The following is a 20,429-nucleotide window of genomic DNA, read 5'->3' on the forward strand; positions in this document are numbered from 1 at the left end:
TTAACATGCATTGAATTATTTGCAGTCGGCGTCAAACTGTGTTCATGGTCAAATTTTCAAATGCAGAAAAATGTAGCACTTAAAGAAATAGTTCACCCAAAAATGAAAATATGCTGAAACATTGCTTGAGAGTCCAAAAAGCTGAAAAACAACAACAACAAAAAAAAAACATCAGTAATCCACACTACTCTAGTCCATGAATTAAAGTCTTGTGAAGCGAAAAACTGCATGTTTGTAAGAAACAAATCCTTCATTAAGGTGTTTAAACTTTAAGCCTTCTTAAACTTTAAGTTGCTTCTGGTTGAAATATGAGTCCATAATGTTGCATCCTTCAGTGAAAAAGTCCATCCTTTGTTGTCCTTGCACATCAAAATCCACCCACATATCCTTGTTTAGCTTGTAATCGTTGCTTAATCTGTGCATATTTCTCTCTCTTCAGATTAGATGAATTTTTAACTGGAGAGAGCAATGTTATCTGTTAAAGTTAACGCCTTGATGGATTTTTTTTTTTACTCACAAACATGCAGCTTTTCTCTTCACAAGATGTTAACTGATGGACTGGAGTGGTGTGGATTACTTGTGATATTTTTATCTGCTGTTTGGACTCATTCTGACGGCACCCATTAACTGCAGAGCATCCACTGATAGCAAGTAATGTAATGCACAATTTCTCAAAATTTGTTCTGATGAAGAAACAAACTAATTTAAATCTTGGATGGCCTGAAGGTGAGAACATTTTCAGCAAATTTAATTATTAGGCAAACTGTGTTTTTTTGTTGTTGTTTTTTTTTTGCCTAAAACAATGCTATTTGACTTATTTTATTCCCCACACCCCTTAATCTAGACATTTCTTTCCCCGCTGCATTCATTTTCTTTCATTTTATCATTTCTGTTGACATTTTTTTTATTCAACAAGCTAGTACACAAGCAGTCTGGGCGATAAAAAATATCTGATTTATCTGAAGGTTTACATAACAGATTGTTGAACGATGCTGGAATGCATTTGGAGGATGTGGCAGAAATGAACTGATCTGGAATCAGTCAAACTGCTTCTGGCAAAAGAAAATGAGTTTAGCAGCGGCAGAGTCATTGCCCCAGTTTGAAAGAGAACAACATTAGGCGCTAATAGCGTAATCTATCATCCTTTCTCTTCTGAAGCCCCATATGCCATGATACCAGGGAAAACTAAGTACACCTCATGGAAATCTGTGAACTTTTCAGCAGTTTACTGAATGATAAATGTGATCTAATTGAAATAAAAAAATGATTTTTTGTTTGCAATCATCCATTAAACATTAATCTATTCTTGCAGGCGTTTGTTGTTCATCATCATCATTGACACATTTGTCCAATCCTTCCAGAACTGTGATGATAATGGCAAACTAATAGAGAGCCCTAATGGAAAATCCATTGCATAGTTTCAATACTAAATGTTTCTTTACAAACAAACAAACAGATTTTTATTTATAAGTACATTTACTGAAAAAGAACTTGTATGTATAAAGTGCTTTTGCTTTTCTGTCTTCTGCTTCCAGAAGAAACCTCATTTCCATTAACATTTGACAAGAGCATGACGGTTTATATGAGCGTCAACTATTTGTCATGTGAGAAAGCAAAACAGCCGCATTAACTGCATCTGTAATCGCTTTGGACACGACTGATGCTCTGCATTAAATAAGGTCAAATAAGAAGATTTGACACTTCAGAAAACATAGCCAGCAACTCATTATGACATTCAAGAATGCCAGTCCAGTTTCCCATGTCTGAAGTAACACTTCCACAGTGACTGTAGAGCGCTTCAGGGTGCTTTACTGTGCAAACATATCCAGAACTTTAGTGTACATGAACGTATGTCCAGAATGCAGGATCCACCCTAGTCTGGTATGGCCTCCATGGTCATATTTCCAAACCATCTGCTGAAGAAACTCCTCATGGTCCCCCACCCTAACATTAACACACACTAGACACATACCATCAATCAACATCAGCTTCTTTTTTAGTCTTTGCTAAAGGAAAGACACGTTCCAGCATCACTGTTGTGATGTTTTAAATGCCTTTGTGTTGATTGAAATATATGGAAGCCCATTTCCACCATTGAATAAACAAATTTAAAAAGTAATTGTGACTTTTTATTACACAATTCTGACTGTTCTCTTAATTGCCAGTTTCCGTATCGCAATTCTGAAAGAGTAAAGAATTGTCAGAAAAAGTCTTCTTGTAAGTTTGTCTCGCAATTCTGACTTTTTCTTGCAGTTGTGAGGTTATGATGCAATTCAGAATTACAAAATTGTGAGATATAAACACGCAGTTGCAAATTATAAAGGCTAAATTCTGAGGGGGAAAAAAGACTATTTTCTTACAATTGCAAATTCATATCTCACAATTCTGACTTTATAACCTGCAATTGCGAGTTTATTTATCACAGTTTTGACTATTTATTTGAATTGTGTGTTTATATCTCACAATTTTGACTTTATTTCTCAGAATTTAGAGTTTATATCTCGCAATTCTGAGAAAAATGTCAGAATCGTGAGATTATTTAGCGGAGGAAACAAACTGAATCAGGGGCCTCATTTATAAAAAGAAAACATCTTAAAATGGATCTTACGATCATCTCTCAAATATGCGTAGGGGTGATTCATAAAATGAACGTATGTACAGAAAACGCACGTATGTGTCTCTTTCAGATGTGAAATTTATAAATCGCAAATGATCTTGAACTTGCTAAGCACTTTTCCATGCCAAAGACAGTTTTTACAAATATGGATTTAAGCATATACACACTCTATGATCAAATCTGAGCGTATGCACACTTTATAAATGAGGCCCCTGTACTTGAACCCAACTGTACAAAAAGTAAAGTTCACCAAAAACGTGCATATATATATATACACAGAAACATAGCATCACTCCAACAATATGAGGAAAAAAGATTTATTTCTGTACAAAAGTCTTTATATTTTTTTCTTATCTAAAGTAATACATTTGTATTACTTGGAAATCATTCACATTTACATCACATCCATATACAACTTAAAGTTAATGTCATGTATATTTGAATTATACACTAAAGTGAAAATTGTACTTAAAGTTTTAGTTTTTACAGATCGGATAGAATTAGATTACAACTTAAAAGTCCCTTAAAAGACGTCCCTTTTGGATTTGTGTAATAGTGCCTGTACAATAAATAAGTATAAAATATATCTCTGTTATCAATCAGGATTTTTTTGTATTTTTTTTTTAAGAAACACACAAAACATACAAAAACACTAACAAATTACAATCTCCGAAAAAAGACCAGCTATTTCGGCAAAGGGACAATGTCGTACTTCTTGCCAAATGGAAGAAAAGCCAATTCATCACAGATTTGATCATTTTATGATAGACTGACATCTACTAATGCTCAGATTCAAATCCATTCTTGACTATTCGGTTTAAAGGAATGGTTCACCGGAAAATGAGAATTGTGTGCATATTTTTTCACGCATCTTGAACTTGTATGGTGCTTTCAGAATCTATGTTTGGAAAATGTAAAAAAATAAATAAATCTTGTTTGTTGTTACATCGAATGACAGGATGTGTAAATAAATGAGTGAAATTTTCATTTTTGGGTGACCAGTTCCTTTAAGGCCGGATTGTTTTTTTTTTTTTTTTTTTTTTGCTGGCTCTCTCGTTCAACAAAAACGAAACCAACTCTTGTGCGTGACAATTAAAATGAGGAAACCTCACGACATTTACAATCTGAAACCTCTTTTTCTAAATATTTAGAAAAAAACATGTTGAAACATGAAGGCAAACGTCACCGAGAGGGACAAAAACAAGGAATGTTGCGATCGTTTTTAGTTTTTTTTTTCTTGTTTTTCTCCCATCGAAACTCAAGTATAATCAACTGACGACACGATCCAAAAATCACAACGTCCACGTTGTCACAAACAATGGAATCCGCTGGGAGGGGTTGCTAGGTAATATAAACACATGCTGGGCTGTGATTGGTGCTTTAGGCTTTAGGTTCAGTAGTCCTGTAGCTGGGCTCGTCCGGCAGTGCTGCTACAGCGAGTCTGAGATGTCCTGCACCGTCTGTCGCTCATCTTCATAGCTTCATCATCTTAATCACAGGGATGGGCAGCACTTGGTGGAGTTTGGCTCGCTCTTCATCAACACTCATCCTCAGCCAGTCTGGCCGGAAGGAGCCTTTGAAGCCCACGAAGGCGAGTTTGTCTGGAAACAAAAAACACCACAAAATGATTTTTAATGACCTTATTCATGACAAAAATTTTGGTTAAGGCCAATATATGTGCATCTACGTTTGCCAAACTGCAAACTGTAAAAAATGTAAATTACTTAATTATACAGGCTTTGGTGTTATGGTGCTTTTTTAACAGCTTTCTGGAATACTTCATTCTGATTGGTCAATAGTGACATTCTTTGGTTACATGTTTTTTATTTATTTTTATTTTTTTTATAATAATAAGGCTTATCTGTATGACCGTCATCCCTGGCAACAGATTTCCTACATATGCTACAAATAAGTTTGGGGTGGGTAAGATTTTTTAATGCTTTTGAAAGAAGTCTTTTCTGCTCACCAAGGCTGCATTTATTTGATAAAAAAATACAGTACAAACAGTAATAATGTGAAATATTATTACAATTTAAAATAATTGTTTTTAATTAGATTTTATTTTAAAATGTAATTTATCCCTGTGATCAACGCAGAAGTTTCAGCATCATTACTCCAGTCTTCAAAGTATATGGAAGCTTGTTTCTACCACAAGATAAAAACAAAAAAAAAAAGTAATTGCAACGTTTTATCTCACAGTTTAGACTTGTTGTGAGATATAAACTGGGAATTGCAAGGGGAAAACTGTCACAAAGACCTTTTTTTTATTCTTTGGCGAAAACAAAAATAATTGTGAGATGTAAAAGCAGAACTCTGAATATCAGAATGTGTTTATATTTCGCAATACTGACTTTTTTTCATGGAGTTCATATATCGCAACTCTCAGAATTCAATGCATCCTTGCTAAAAAACTACCATTTTCTTCTTTAAATTTTTTTTGTATCAAACGGTAGTGTAGTCCTGTTTGTTTCATGTCTCCCATATAATTCAACACTTTTTAATCATATAATAATCTCAAGTCAATATTTATTTATTTATTTAGGCCATGAAATAACAGGGGAAAAAATATCAAGTTGATCAGTATCAAAATTGTGTGTTGGAGTGTTTCCATTTTTATTCCTTTAGGTTTCTGTACAGACTCGTCATGCGTCGGTGGTCTGTGAAACATTTGGTATTGTTCACGGAATGATCCGGTGGGAAGCACTTGGAATGTAAACTTAAGGGGCTTTGCCTGCTGGAATGACAATTCAACATGATAAATATAATATGTGAAGGGAGGGTTGAGAGGAAGGACCCTGCTGCTCTGGTATGAATGTGTGTGTGTGTGTGTGTGTGTGTGTGTGTGTGTGTGTGTGTGTGTGTGTGTGTGTGTGTGTGTGTTTGTGTGTTTTTTTTGTGCAGAGAAGAGTTTTTTTTCTTAAGACTAGTCTATTTTTTTTTTTTTGTTTTGTGGTTTCACTTGTCTTTTTTTGTGGTAATTTATCACAAAGTATCCCAAATACCATTGGGATGAAACTCTATAGCTAAAAATAAGTGTGAATCAGTATATGAGACACGTACAGATATACTACACTTCAAAAGTTTGGGTTCAGTCATTTTTTAAATGTTTTTGTCTCTTAAGTCTCTTATGCTCACCAAAGCTGCATTTATTTGATCAAAAATACAGTAAAACTGAAAATATTTGAAATATTATTACAATTTTAAAGAGCTATTGTTTATTTGAATATATTTTAAACTGTAATTTATTCCTGTGATGCAAAGGTGAATTTTTACATTTGAAATAATTGTTTGTAACATAATAAATGCCCTTACTGTCATACTTTTGGTCAGTTTAATTTAGTCTTGATGAATAAAAGTATTAATTTCTTTTAAAACAAAAATCTTTCTGACCCTAAACTTTTGTATGGTAGACCAAAATATATTACATATTTGACATTAAGATCTGTTTTGGTTGGTCACATGTGTTTCCTAGTTAGTATGCATATTTGTTTCAAAACTATAAATCATGTTAATTCCATTAGGTTCTGATAATGTGAGACGTCTATCACCATCCTGAATTATTTTGAGTGAAACTCGTTACCTTTCAACTTCACAGTCTGATCTGCTCCCAGGGTAACGAGAATTTTGGTCCATGGCCCTCTGGTGACCAGTTTCCCTTTAGAGGTGATCAAAACCACTGACCTGCAAGTGCAGAAAATGCATTTCTGTCAGACACAGCAGTTAAAAATAGAGAAACACATATAAAAATCATTCAAAGAACAAGAAAATCCTCTGAAGTGGTGGTTTCAATGCCCTATAAATGAAGCTTCACTTCGTTTACTTTACCTACATTAAACTTGTGAAATTATAGTTTAATTGGCCATTTTTCAGTGGCTGCCCAAGCTAAATTTCAAGGCCACTGATGCATATGTTAACATGCAATTTGTTTCTCCCTATATGACTGTGTGATTATCTACCATTTGCTGCTTTTATGTGAGTATCCAAACACTCCAGCAGTGTCAGAGCAGCGCTACCCAACTTAACTGTGCCGAACGGATCTAATGTCTGCACGGCCCACTTCACAGCACAGACCAATTTGGAAAGCGCCGTGTTTCGCACAAAGCCTGTGTGATTCACTCGAATTCAACACGTAATTCTTTACATAGAAGCGCTACAGGAAGTGAAACATCTCAGATGGCTTCACGCTTAGCTGATAATGAGATGCTGTAAATCTAAAAAAAAAAAGTGCTTTTTAAAAGCTGAAACAAAAAATATCCTTTTTGACCTGTTTAAAAACTTTGCTTTGGTTTAATTTACAGAAGAAACAATGGTTTCAATGCCACAGAATAGTACATTTTAAAAAGTAAAACATTTCGTTGCATGTGCACTTCATTCTGTATTCACTTAAACTGAAGATTCATATATATATTTTTCTATTAATCTTACAGCTCAAACATTTGGGGTGCTCACTAAGGCTGAACTAAAACACAAATATTACAATTTAAAATAACTGTTTTCTATTTGAATATATTGTAAAACATAATTTATTCCTGTGATGCAAAGTTGAATTTTCAGCATCATTACTCCAGTCTTCAGTGTCACATGATCCTTCAGAAATCATTCTAATATGCTGATTTGCTGCTCAAGAAACATTTATTATTATCATTTTGCTTTTGATGAACTGAATGCATCCCTGCTGAATAAAAACCCTAGTAATTAGAATAAAACTTTCAAAAAGTAGAACATTTCATTGCATGTGCATTTGAGTTTGTATGGATGTAAACTATTCATGCATATATTTTGTATTACTCTTACTCGTCTTTGAGGTTTGTGATGTAGTTCTCTAGCTGAGCTGGAATTCCCATCAGGATTGAGTTCCTGAAGCCTTTAGACTCCAGGATTTTACCGCTGTGGCCGTCGATTACAGTCAGATGAATGCCATCCTCTGATTGGTAGATCTTCTTTCCATTTACCTACAGAAACATACATTTATTTTCATTTGTTTTATATATATTTTTCTTTCAATATCTTACTTGGTCCGTCCCCATCCCTCTTTACATAAAAAAAAAAAATACAAGAAAAAAGAAGTCATAATGAATTAATATAATATAATATAATATAATATAATATAATATAATATAATATAATATAATATAATATAATATAATATAATATAATATAATATAATATAATATAATATAAAGGCCAGAGTGGGAGATTTTCCTCGGTTCTTCGTAAAACTCATTATTCATAACACATTACTAAGAGTTTGTACCTCAGTATAGGCGAAGTCCTCTTTGATGTGGAAGAAGCGTGTGTTATATGACTCCAGTTTGACTTCAAAGAAGTGCTCCGGTGTGTGAGGCTATAAAGGAAACAAGAAACCTTGAGATTACAATAATATAACATTTCATAATATCTTCTTACTAGATATTTGCACTTACAACTTGCATACACCATAATACCTGAACATATATACAATAAACTTGAAGTGTCACTGTGGTTAAACTAATGGCACTTAAACTTGTGAGGAAACTCAAACTGCTCCAAAAGGTGAAATAACATCATATGAGCATGCATGCAGGAACATGGAGTTAATGATATATATAAGAGTGACAGACTGATATGCTTCCTCTGCTTGACTGAATAAGCATTAGCGTTCCTTTAATTTCAACTTGAACCCTATCGACAATGGATTAAACATCTTTTTTAAAACGGTTTTAATTCATTATTTAATTATAATTTAATGTGTACTTTTTCTGTTGTTTGCTAAAGCAAATGAAATGTAACTTTTTTTTTTCAATTTTAAATGGCATATATATATATATATATATATAATTAACATTGACATATTTTATATATAATTTTTTTAAATATTAAAATGTAAATATATGTAAATTGTAAATGTATAATATATAAATTGTATTGTATTTATATAATAATAATAATAATAATAATAATAATAATAATAATAATAATAATAATAATAATAAAGAATACCTAAATTGGTTGAGCCACTAATTTTTTTAACACACACATATAAAATGTAGAAATATATTATCAATAATATAAATCAGTATATTATATATTATATATACTGTATATTATAATTCATACATATATATTTAAGCGGGTATAGTCATTCAAAACCAGTTTCCTCCATGACAATACACTTCCGAGCAAAAGTTTACAGAAACAGGTGTGCAAAATACAATAACTATACTGTTGAACAAAGGCTAACGCTGCATATTATAATTTATCCTGCACAATGCGATTGCCAGGAGACAATCAAACATCTGCAAGACTAACAAAAGCACTGCTATTATGTTTCTTTATACATCATCTTTAGTGCATCAGGCTAGTTGCAGGAAAGTCCCACATCTGGCCTGCAGCATCACGCTAGACTTCAAACACAGATGCTCTGTAAAGTCAAAAGTGTCTGCTTACCAGTTTGGAGCGAGGCAGTTTTTTGGGCATAGGCACATCTATGACGGGCATCTCGGTGTATCTGGGGTAGGCTTCAGCCATGCAGTCACTGGGGCCGCTGCCGGGGGGAATCAGCGCTTTGATCTTTACTCTTTCACAACCCTTCACTGAGCAGAAGGCAAAGTTTTCCTTCTCATTGTGTGCTTTGATTTTAAGGAAGAGCAGTCTGTGGGGAAGAAGGCAGACAGACATCAGAGAGAGAGAAAGAGAGATCAGCACAAGGACGACAGTGACAGCAGCAGTTTGGAAGCTGTGACACTTTTAAAACCACATCAAAACTTATAATTGAGAAAACTGCAGCGTTTAGCATCCAGCCTCCTGGGTAATTTCACAGCAGTTCCAATCGAGTGATATTCCTCATTCCTACAATTTAATTATGTTTCATTAGCAAAGGAAGAATGACATAGCTAAATTAAGAACAGCTATTTTTTCATCCTCTATCAAAACACAGATGTCTTATAATAACTGCTACTTTGCTCAGTATGACGTTCCATTAGGCCAGGCAGAATATATATATATATATATATATATGTAATATATATATATATATATATATATATATAGTAAAAAAAAGATTATATTATTACAATATATTATAATACATTAATACAAGATGGGAGCCACTAGGAGTTTAAAACTAAATTGATTATTTGTATACTGATTTAAATAATTAGTATTGCATTTGGTGAACTACTGTAGTATTTAGTACACATGCACCAAACACTGACTCTGGGTCGTCTTTTCCTGATCCTGTTTACACACTTCTCTCTGCATCAGTTCCTGTCTTCTCTCAACTATTCTTATCAATAAAACAGGCCATTTCTATTTGCTATGATATCTTTCTACATTCACTAGCACCACAGCAGCAGCTGCAGACAGATAGTGTCACACAGGGACTATATGAAGCCAGCTGTTATCTGTCCATGCGGAGACACATCTGCTCTTACCCAGTGTCCTCCTCCCAGTAGTAATATCCTCTCGTCTGGTGAGAGTGGCCCATCTTTTCTCTCTGAGTGGTCCTCATGAACACCCCGGTCTTCCTCGTCTCTTTGGTGAGGCGGTTGTGGATGTCAGAGATTATGGTGAATTCAGTGCCTTTAGGGTAGCAGATGCCTATGTTTATCCAGTCATTTCTGGAAAAGAAGCATCAACACTGCTGTATGAGTAAAGCATGCTAACTGCAGACTGACAGACTTTCCTAATAGTATTAGCATCAATCACTAGGGGGCACAATAGTCCTGGTTCAGAGGATCTGGATAAGTTAGAAAGCAAGATGCTGTGCAATTTATTAAATATAATTGATAATCTTTGTTATGAATGTTGCTATTTTAATCTGGGATTGATATAAAAGTGTGCATTGTGTGTAATGCTTTATTCTGGCAGCTTTTCATGAAGCACTAGAAAAAGTACTTTAAAAAAGTAAAATATTAATGTAAATATCAACAAAGAAAGTGAAAGAAACAACAGCATGCAGCTCTTAGCTGTTTCTTAATTAAGTAGAAATTGCTTTATGTAATTATTCAAGACAAATAAACAGTCTGTAATTAAACAAAGTACAAAGAAACTAATTACAAGCAAATCAGATACAAATGAAGATGCTAAGAGACACATGAAGTAAACAGTGCTTAAAATATTCAAGTAAACATTCAGAAATAAAACTAATAATAAAGCAATCACATTTAGAATGATATACATTAATTACTGTCATAATATGATACATTAATAGTGATTATGTTGGAGTTTTACTGAAGAGCAGATTTTTAATTAAATACAGCTGTACAGTTTTTTTTTTGGCCTAAATTAGTGTTAACATTTGATCCTTGTAAGCTCATTACAGTTACTTAAGTTATCCAGCCAAGAGCAGTTAGTAATTTCCATGATTTGCTTTTAATATTGTGGTTGATTATAATTAATGACACAGTGATAGGTCTATTAAGCTGCATTTACACCCGAAGGCCTCATATGCATATTCAGATGACACAATAATATTGGCTGGTGTTCTAAGCACTCCTCTAATCTGCCATTGGTTGGACAAACAGAACGCCCCGCCCTAAATTCCTTACAGCTGTCTATCCATAGAGGGCTGTTAGAGAAGAAATGGACATGTGATCAGCTAAGGACAAACTAGAAGGACAACCTTTTTTCACATTCAGTATGACTAAACAATACTACTATTACTACTACTGCTAATTATTATTATTATTAAAAATAGTATTTTTCTTTTATTTTTTAAATTATGCATTTTGGAAAAAAAATCAATGAAGAAATATATTACTATTGCAATAATACTCTAGTATTACAAAATAAAGAAAAAAATCAAAAAGATAACATTTATAATAATAATTATTATTATTCCAAATAATATTTTTATTTTATTATTTAAATGATACAAATTAAATACACCAACAAAGAAATATACTACTATTGCAACAGTACTAAAAAAAAAAAAGTATTTAAGTATTTTAAGTTTTCAGGCTTCAATTTGTGAAGACTATCATGATGAACCAAAACCTGTAAGAACTGTCACAGACCTTATTTTCAGCAGTAATAAAAAAGCCAATGAGAAAATCCTAATGGGTTTTCGTTGAGGGAACCAGGGTAATGTGAACTTCTGGGTTGGCCTACAAAAACACGTGCTCACTGCAGCACATAGTCAATGCAGTTGCTCGCTCACTGACCTGTTGAAGTTGATGAGCCAGATAGTGACCTCGGCAGGAGCCGCTTGGTCCCAGTGCATGGTGTATCCTTTACCCAGCATGACCACAGGCTGGAATTGCTGGTAGTGGTTCCTCTTTCCCAGAGCACCAACCAGCTCCAGAGGCTTGTCTGGATACTCATCCTTCACCATCTTCATGTTCAGGTTGGCTGGGTTTCGGGTTTGGACGTAAATCTGGAGGTGGGGGACAGAATATTTTGCATGGTATTTAAGTGTTTGACAGCTTTGACAGATTGATTGGCTTTTTCTCGGAAAACGAATTTCAGAGAAGACTAACAAGGTGTCTGGCTTTGTCGGAGAAAGTAAACATGGGTTCTTGGAATGTACTGAACAAGGTGCTGCTGTTTGCGTGTAGATGCTTGTGTGCCGAACGAAGGCCGCTGACTCCAGACATGGAAATGTTTTGGGAGTAACAGGAGGGTGCAGGTCGGACTCACCTGGGCGTAGTGCCCACTGCAGATGGCAGCTCTCCAGTCGGGGATGTCAATGCAGTCGGGGTGTCTCAGGAGCCAGTTGTCCTCTTTGACTAGGAAAGCACCCGGGTATTCGCTCACTGAGCCGTCGATGTCGTGGAAAACGGTTGTCTTGTCGCCGTCCATCTCCATCTTGTTGAACCAGGGGCCCGGTTCACCAAAGAACACGCGTGAGGTGATCTAGAGCCACGATTAGAGACAAGGGAACGGCAAACATGGGAAATTAGGAAACTACTTATGGCTTGTTTATGTTCTCTGAAAACAATTTTGATGTCTTTTCTGTATTTTTTAAAACCAATAGCTGTAGCAGATCAGATTTTGCAACAGTTTTGTGCTGATTTGGAGCAATCAATTTGGTTCTACATCTAACCTACATTTAAACATTTTAACTGAGAATATTTTGCATGATCTATTTATATACTCACACCTGCTATACGATTTAAAAGTTTGGGGTCAGTAAGATTTTGGTAATGTTTTTGAAATGCGCAACCAAGGCTGCATTTATTTAATAAAAAATACATTAAAAAAAAACTGTAAAATTGTGAAATATTAAAATTTAAAAAGACTGAATTGTGTTTTTTAATTTATTCCTGTGATGCAAAAGCTGAATTTTCAGTATCATTACTCCAGTCTTCAGTGTCACGTGATATTTCAGAAACCATTCTAATATGCTGATTTTCTGCTCAAGAAACATTTCTGATTATCATCAATGTTCAAAACAAACCAAAAGATTTTTCACTATTTATTTAATATAGAAATCTTTTAAAACATAAATGGCACTTTGATCAGTTTAATTCAGCTGATTAAAAGTATTAATTTCTTTTAAAAATTGTAAAAATTCTACTGACGACAATTTTTTTAACAGTAGTGTATATTAAATAGCCATTCGCATATTTGGATATTCTGGTTAGTTAAACACAATTAAAAAAAAATCTAATTAAGCTAATATTATAATAATAAAATAGTCCATGTGCCATTTTACTAATTCTTACACCTGTGTGTTCACATTTGTTAAATTCAATATTACTATGGCAAGTTCTCAGCAACCATAAACCAAAAATTCCAATTTGTTACATTTATAATAGTTCTTTTATGCCTTGACTTGTTTGGGATGCATGGATAAATGTTTCTTTGTTGTTTTCACATGGAAATATCATAAAGCAATGCTGTCTACTTACAGGAAGTATATATACTTGCGCAAATTTATCATCATAAACAATGCTCACAATATCTCTACTGTCGCACATTATGCACTGCCACACAATCCTAATCAGATTTCTGCTCTAGACTTTGCAGCCAATGAAGCCTCATATCTGACTATTGGAAGTGACAGGAGGGTGGGAGAGAGATGATTGTAACCAGAGGAAAGTCAGTGAGAAGACGCTCTAAAATGCTATAATCCTCTTTGACATCCTGCACAAAACCAATCAGAGTTCCTGGAATAGCTCAGAGACAGTGACCCCATCCACTGTTATTAAGCAGCACAAAGAGCGCTGACATGCATTTTGTCACAGGGTCACAAGGAGCACAGAGGTCTTGATGATAGTGGACATGGCTCAAGAGGGTGGAGCTTACCGGCACGTCATCGAAGGTGATGTCAGTGACGTTGTTGTTTGGGCAGCTCTGCCACGAGTTGTTCAGGCGGAAGCCAAAAGCGCTGGTGTGTCGTCCGTCGAGAGCGATGAATTTGCGGAAGGTGCAGTTCTGGATGTTGATTGGTCCATCGTAGATTTGCATTCCACGAATGGGGAAGTCCCTGCAGGGCAGACGGCAGTGACATCCGTGAAGTGGTTTACACTCATCAAATAATGATGGGACATTTGTTCCATGTAATGCAATGAACAGTGGAAAGTTTAAAATAACTGAACTGAGAATTTTTTTTTACAAAAATCAACAAACAATTAATATTCTGAGAAACTAGATGCAGTAAATGAAAAATATTTCATTTTACTACTATGTATATGCTAGAGTTTATTCATGTGAATGTTTGAATTAGCCTCTAATAAGTTTTTTTTTCTTTGATTTTTGTAATTTTATTATATACTTTTGTTATTTATTTATTTGAAATAAAATCATTATTTCATTTTTATTTTAGTTAAGTTGTAGTTTGTTTTTAACTCTAGATAGTAATTTTAGTGATTCAACCATAACTTTTCAATGCAAATGTGTTTTGTTTTCATATGATATTTACATTAGATTTTTTTTTAGCTTTATCTTGATTTAAAAAAAACGTATATAAAAATTAGTTCTGCTTTAATGACAATAACAGTGAATTGAATAACAAGAATAAAAGCATTCATAAAATATAATTTTTTGCCTTGCCTTGAGAAAAAGAGAATTAGCTGTTATTTTTATATTATGAGTTGTAATTATAGTTCTTTTTTTGTCGCTTTTGTTATTTTAATTCATTTTTTAAAATATTACTCTTTACGTTCCATTTATTTTCATTATGGTTTTAGTTAGTTTATATTTATTTCCAGTAAGTAATATTAGTGATTTAACTTAAACATATTTTATTTCACTGCCAATGCAAACTTTCTTATTTTTTAGTTTTTCATGTAATATATATATTTATATTTCAGCCTTATTTCAATGAACAAAATATTTTTAATAGCTTTAGTTAACGACAATAACCCCGAATTGAATAACTAAATAATGACTTAAGCATTCATACACTTTTATTACTTTTTGCATTGTCTTGGGAAGAAAACCTTGACATGATTGAGATAAATTTTTACTTTTATTATAATTATTATCATTATTTAAAAAAGACAGAAAAGACTCTGTGGGTTTGGAAACAGTCATAAGGAATTAAGCATACTGCTCTTCTTACTATTTTCTTCCTCATTTTGAACAGCTATAACTTTCTGTCCCAGTGGTGGAAACTCGCCAAATTTGGCATGCATGAAGGGTCTGGGGTTAATTGCATTTTCTTTCATTTTGGGGATGGATGGGATGTATGGTCGCCTAGCAACTAGCGGTTAAATTTTCAATATTTCAAACATCCGCTGCCCTGCGTGAGCTTAAAATTTCACAGTCCTTCTCATGAGTGATACATTTTCCCAAAGGACCCATAAGTTTCACCCTGTAAGTTGTTTTATCATTATTTTCTTCTCATCATCTGCTTATCAGATGGAGATTTTTTAAATGGCATCTTTGGATAGCCAGTACAAGTTTGCATAATTGGGACTGTAGACATTAAAGTGAAAGATTGTCAATGCATCTGACAACAATGTTAAAGGTAGTTAATTTATAAATTACAACTAGCACAAATTTACAGTTTTGTTTGAATTAATTGTTTTTGAAATTCTGTTTGCTCCAACGTCACCTTTAAAATGTGGCTTATCCTTTTTACAAACAACTGTTCTTTAAACAGAACAATTCAAATGACAGTGACAGCTGAATTGTCAAATTAAAGCTCTTTTCCACAATCCAAAAGAATAATGCCTGAAGTTTAAAGAGGGCACCTGACACTTTTAAGAGAAAAAAGGGAGAGATTTTTCAGTTTGACTCTCATGGGTGCAATAAAGATGGTGGTAAAAGTGTTTTACCATTCAATTTTTGTACACATCCATACAAAATCCAGCATTTTCTATAGGAGCAGAAGACAGAGAATATAAAGTGACAGGTGCTGAGCTGCAATATTACAGATGAAAGCCAAGCACATGAAATCCTCAAGCCCTGTCAGGTATAAAGGAGTCCAAAGATAAATTGCTATGAGGCGTCAGAAAAAACAAAGTAAAAGCTGAAACTTTGGATTGATTTCTTCCCAATTGTAAACACAAAACTCACTAAGCATATTTCATCTCTACACCAGTTTCCTCGACTGGCTGGATTCCACTAATTGTGGCTTGCAGCTATATTTATTTTCGCTATTTAGTTTACTGCAGGTGTTACAGAAACGACACACTTCACCTTCAGTCAACATGAAGTCAAAATTGACTTTCTTAAAGGAATAGTTCACCCAAAAATGAACATTTATTCACCCTTAGGCCATCCAAAATGTAGATGGGTTTGTTTGGTCATCAGAACAGATTTGGAGACATGTAGCATTACATCACTTGCTCACCAATGGATCCTCTGCAGTGAATGGGTGCCGTCAGAATGAGAGTCCAAACAGCTGGATGTTAATTGATGGACTGGAGTGGTGTGGATTGCTTGTGGATTATTTTAATGTTTTTATCAGCTATTTGGACTCTCATTCTGACGGCACCCATTCACTGCAGAGCATCCACTGGTGAGCAAGTGATGTAATGCTACATTTCTTCAAATCTGTTCTGGTGAAAAAACAAACTCGTCTACATCTTGGATGGATTGACAGTGAAGAAATTTTCAGCCTTTCATTTACATTTTTAAGGGAACTATGCCTTTAATAAATATTCATGGTCTTATTTCTGAGAAAAAACATCACACTTTATTTCTCTTTGACTGACATTACAATGTCTTGATCCAATCAATTCCTGATAAATAAAATCAAGGCCTACCCAACATTTTAAACTTAAATGCCATATATGCACATATATTAACAGAAGTAAATTGGTTGCAAATGCAGATTCATACCGACAACCCACTTAAGCCTACAGGCAACAAGTAGCTGAAGGCTCTATCACTGTTTTGTCATTTGTAACAGACTTTCAGTGTTTTAAAAACAATCCTTTCAGTTCACCAGCTCTAGGACAGCTGTGATATCCAAGGACAGCTAATTCAGTGATATCTGTCAGATATTGGGCATATTTTCTGAGTGCCATTCCACAAAAAAATGGCTTACAGCACCTTTAAGACGTTTCTGGGAAAAAATGTGGGTATTAATAGGTCAAAGTCAAAACCATGGTCAGAGTGATTTTTTCTCTTTGCAAGGCCAAAGAAATGAACAAATGTCTCCCTGGAAACCTTGGTGCACACTTCCACACCATTCACAACACTTTAAATAGTGTTTTCAAGTGCAGAAACAAGATTAATGGTAAACTGATGTTCATGACACTCACACTCCTCTGGGCAGAGACCTGCCAAGATGATCGAGGCCACCCGGACCCCAGGATTGATCAATCAAATCGGGCATCCCTCTGTTCCTGCTCTCTCCTACAAACAGAGTGTTCTTCACCTCCTGACGGGAGCCGTCATCATCCGGGAAGGTTCCTCCACTACGCATGAACAAAGAAGCACAAAGTGAGAAAAACAGTGTGCGAATCCACACCTTTTGAGAATATACACCACATCCCTGCTGCGTTCTCACCAATAAATTACTTTCACATTCCCACAAAAGCCCTGACTCCTTCCCTGCATCTTAAGAAGCCGCCCATATAAGGCTTTTTCCAATTACAGGCACTACGCCCTGCGCTATAATGAATTCAGCAAATATGTACACATTTCATTTTTAGACTGCTGAAATGTGTGCAAAGAAAATAATAGAATAAAGGAAAAATGGTGATTAGCGGGTTTACCTGGCGAGAGTCAGGCCGATTCCATTATCAGCGAACCTGCGTGCAATTAAGATGAAGGAACATGTCAATGCTGACCGCATGCCATGCACACCGCAATAACGCTCAACAGATTCTAGAGCGCAGACAATCACAACTGACTCACATGAATGATTGAAGTCATAAATCTGTGCCAGAGATAGAATGAGAATTTATTTGGCAACTGTAGCTATTTCACTGAAGCTCTGTTAAAACCCTCACAAGCATATAACTTTTATTTTAAAAATGCAGTGCATTTAAAATCATCAATTTTAATGAAGCCCATCAGTGAACGTTGCATTTTGTAAGTGATGTTAAACAAGATAGTAAACTTTTATCTGTATAAAAATAAAATAAATGTCGCACAATGACATAAATACCAGTGGAAGATTTAAGAATAAATGTCCCATCTGGATAGGAATAAAAATAAAAAACATGTATTTACACATGTATTTAATAAAATAAAATAAAATAAAATAAAATAAAATAAAATACAATGAAATAAAATAAAATACCAAAATAATATATTAAAATAAAATAATAAAAAAATACCATTAAATAAAATAAAATAAAATAAAATAAAATAAAATAAAATAAAATAAAATAAAATAAAATAAAATAAAAAAAGCTTACTGGCAATCGTCCAGCCAAACGTCTCCTCCTCTAAGCCATGCACCATGGTCCTGGTTCTTGTAGGCCACAAAATGGTGAACTAGAGCAGGAACTCGTGGTTTGAAAGGGTCTGCATCCTGGTGTGGGCTGTACCTGCAAAAGAAAGGGACAGGATGAAAGCAAATTAATTAGATACATTATGTAGTTTATTGTCTCTGCTGAAAAGACCAGAATGGTCCAGGCTGGTTCGGAGGATCAGCACAGTAATGTTATTAACTAAGCTGGTGTACTGGTTAACTAGCAGCATGATTTTGTGGTTGGCAAAGTTGTAGTATATTGTCTCTTTAGAAGACTTAAATTATAGTAGTCAACATTTGAAGTGGAATGGGTATTGTTTTGGTTTTAGGCAACTTTGATGAAAGGTTTTGATCCACTTCAAATGTTGACTACTGTATATAACCCTAACCCTAAGTCATATGCACTACTGTGAAATTTTTTGAGTTTTGTCATTTCGGAGCAGGAACTGCAAATGCTAACCTCGCTCCTACTAGGGAGAGGTAGGGTCTCTTGTCCTTCGCATTAGCCTCGGTCGTCTTTACTCCATGATCAAGGATCATCCCCGCCTACCATAAAACGTAAACATCAAAACATGAAAAACTAGACCTCATTCATCCGTGCTTTATTTCAACATAACAGGGCAGATGACATGAGTGTTTTAATGCTACATCCCAATTAAAATATTATTACGTGGTTTATTTCAATATTATTTTAAATATTAAATTATTGTTTTTTTTGTTTATTCTAATATAATATATTAATTTATCATACTGTAGAACCATTTAAAATGAAAAAGAAAAATTTGAGAAATACAATCACAATTACTCATATGTAGCTGTAGCTGTTAAAAAGTGACAGTAAACATATTTATAATGTTGCAAAAGATTAGTATTTTTGTATTTTTTAATTTTGTTTTGATGTTTTTGTTTTTCTGATTATTCAGATAATCCCCCAAAAATATATCACATTTTCCACAAAAATATTTAGCAGCACAACTGCTTAATCAACACTGAAAATGAATATTTCTTGAGCAGCAAATTAGCATATTAGAATTATTTCTGAAGGATCATGTGACACTGAAGATGCTGAAAATTCACCTTTGCATCTCAGAAATAAATTACATTTTAAAATTGATTCAAAAATAAAAGTTATTTTAAAATGTAATATTATTTCACAATTTTACTGTATTTTGATCAGCTTTGGTGAGCAGGAGAGACTATTTCAAAAACATTAAATATTCTTACAGATTTTGAACAATCATTTTTTCCAAACAAAACTTTTGAAAACACCAGCTTGCATGCAAAAAGCATCTCAGTTTTCCTTAATGTAAAAGCTTGGTGTCATAAAGATAAGTTGCACTGTACTGTGGATGATACTGTATTAAAGCACAAAGACACCAACCATGGATTCCCCAGCCCTTAAATCATGTTTTATTAAAGGGCTAAGTAGCTAGCAGCTCAAAATGAGTTATATTTCAATTACGGTGGCCACACTGAGAATGACGGCATAGATTACAGCGGGAGGGTGAGAGAAGGCATTCGCTCGTTTCCTCTTTGTGAACAACAAGTTCATCAATCTCAAGCATCGGCCTTTTAATGGTGTATATAAAGAGCGGCGCTAGTGGCATCTATATCTCCGGTGCCCTGGCCCACTTTCATTCACGATGACACAGACACACACTCACCCTGTAATTGGAATGAGCTCTGTTATTAATGAACAGCCCCATGGGTGTATGTTCGGACTTGCCGGGGGAGTACATGCCCTCTGATGGACCGGTGGGGACGTGGTGGAAAATGAACCAGAATCCTGTTTCCTGAAGGACCACACACACACACACACACACACACACACACAGAGATATTACATGTGCACAGAGACGGTGCTAATGGGCGTCCTAATGACACAAAACGAATTGAGAATGAGCTCACAGTGGTATATAAAAAATATCCGTGACAAAGCAACACACGGTGCTGTATGATCCATCACAAATAAGCATGGTAGGTGGAAAGGAACCACCGAGATGCCGTGGCACA

At 34.5% G+C, this 20,429-nt stretch overlaps 1 protein-coding gene across 2 annotated transcripts in view; it reads right to left on the minus strand.

Annotated features, from left to right (window-relative positions):
- Positions 1-2,920: 2,920 nt before the first annotated feature.
- Positions 2,921-20,429, minus strand: part of LOC109055128 (cell migration inducing hyaluronidase 1) — a 121,367-nt gene continuing 103,858 nt past the window's right edge. For both annotated transcript variants that reach the window (XM_042727290.1, XM_042727291.1), the window contains 14 exons: positions 20,081-20,209; positions 18,877-18,962; positions 18,361-18,492; positions 17,713-17,748; positions 17,257-17,412; positions 13,847-14,027; positions 12,236-12,451; positions 11,761-11,972; positions 10,030-10,215; positions 9,044-9,248; positions 7,872-7,961; positions 7,412-7,569; positions 6,198-6,298; positions 2,921-4,218 (listed from right to left, as the gene is read on the minus strand). In XM_042727290.1, coding sequence (XP_042583224.1) covers positions 4,091-4,218; positions 6,198-6,298; positions 7,412-7,569; positions 7,872-7,961; positions 9,044-9,248; positions 10,030-10,215; positions 11,761-11,972; positions 12,236-12,451; positions 13,847-14,027; positions 17,257-17,412; positions 17,713-17,748; positions 18,361-18,492; positions 18,877-18,962; positions 20,081-20,209 — 2,016 coding nt within the window. In that variant the 3' untranslated portion in view covers positions 2,921-4,090. The remainder of the gene's footprint in view (positions 4,219-6,197; positions 6,299-7,411; positions 7,570-7,871; positions 7,962-9,043; positions 9,249-10,029; positions 10,216-11,760; positions 11,973-12,235; positions 12,452-13,846; positions 14,028-17,256; positions 17,413-17,712; positions 17,749-18,360; positions 18,493-18,876; positions 18,963-20,080; positions 20,210-20,429) is intronic.

The sequence above is a fragment of the Cyprinus carpio genome, chromosome B7 (genome assembly GCF_018340385.1).
Source record: "Cyprinus carpio isolate SPL01 chromosome B7, ASM1834038v1, whole genome shotgun sequence".
NCBI classification, from domain to species: Eukaryota; Metazoa; Chordata; class Actinopteri; order Cypriniformes; family Cyprinidae; genus Cyprinus; species Cyprinus carpio.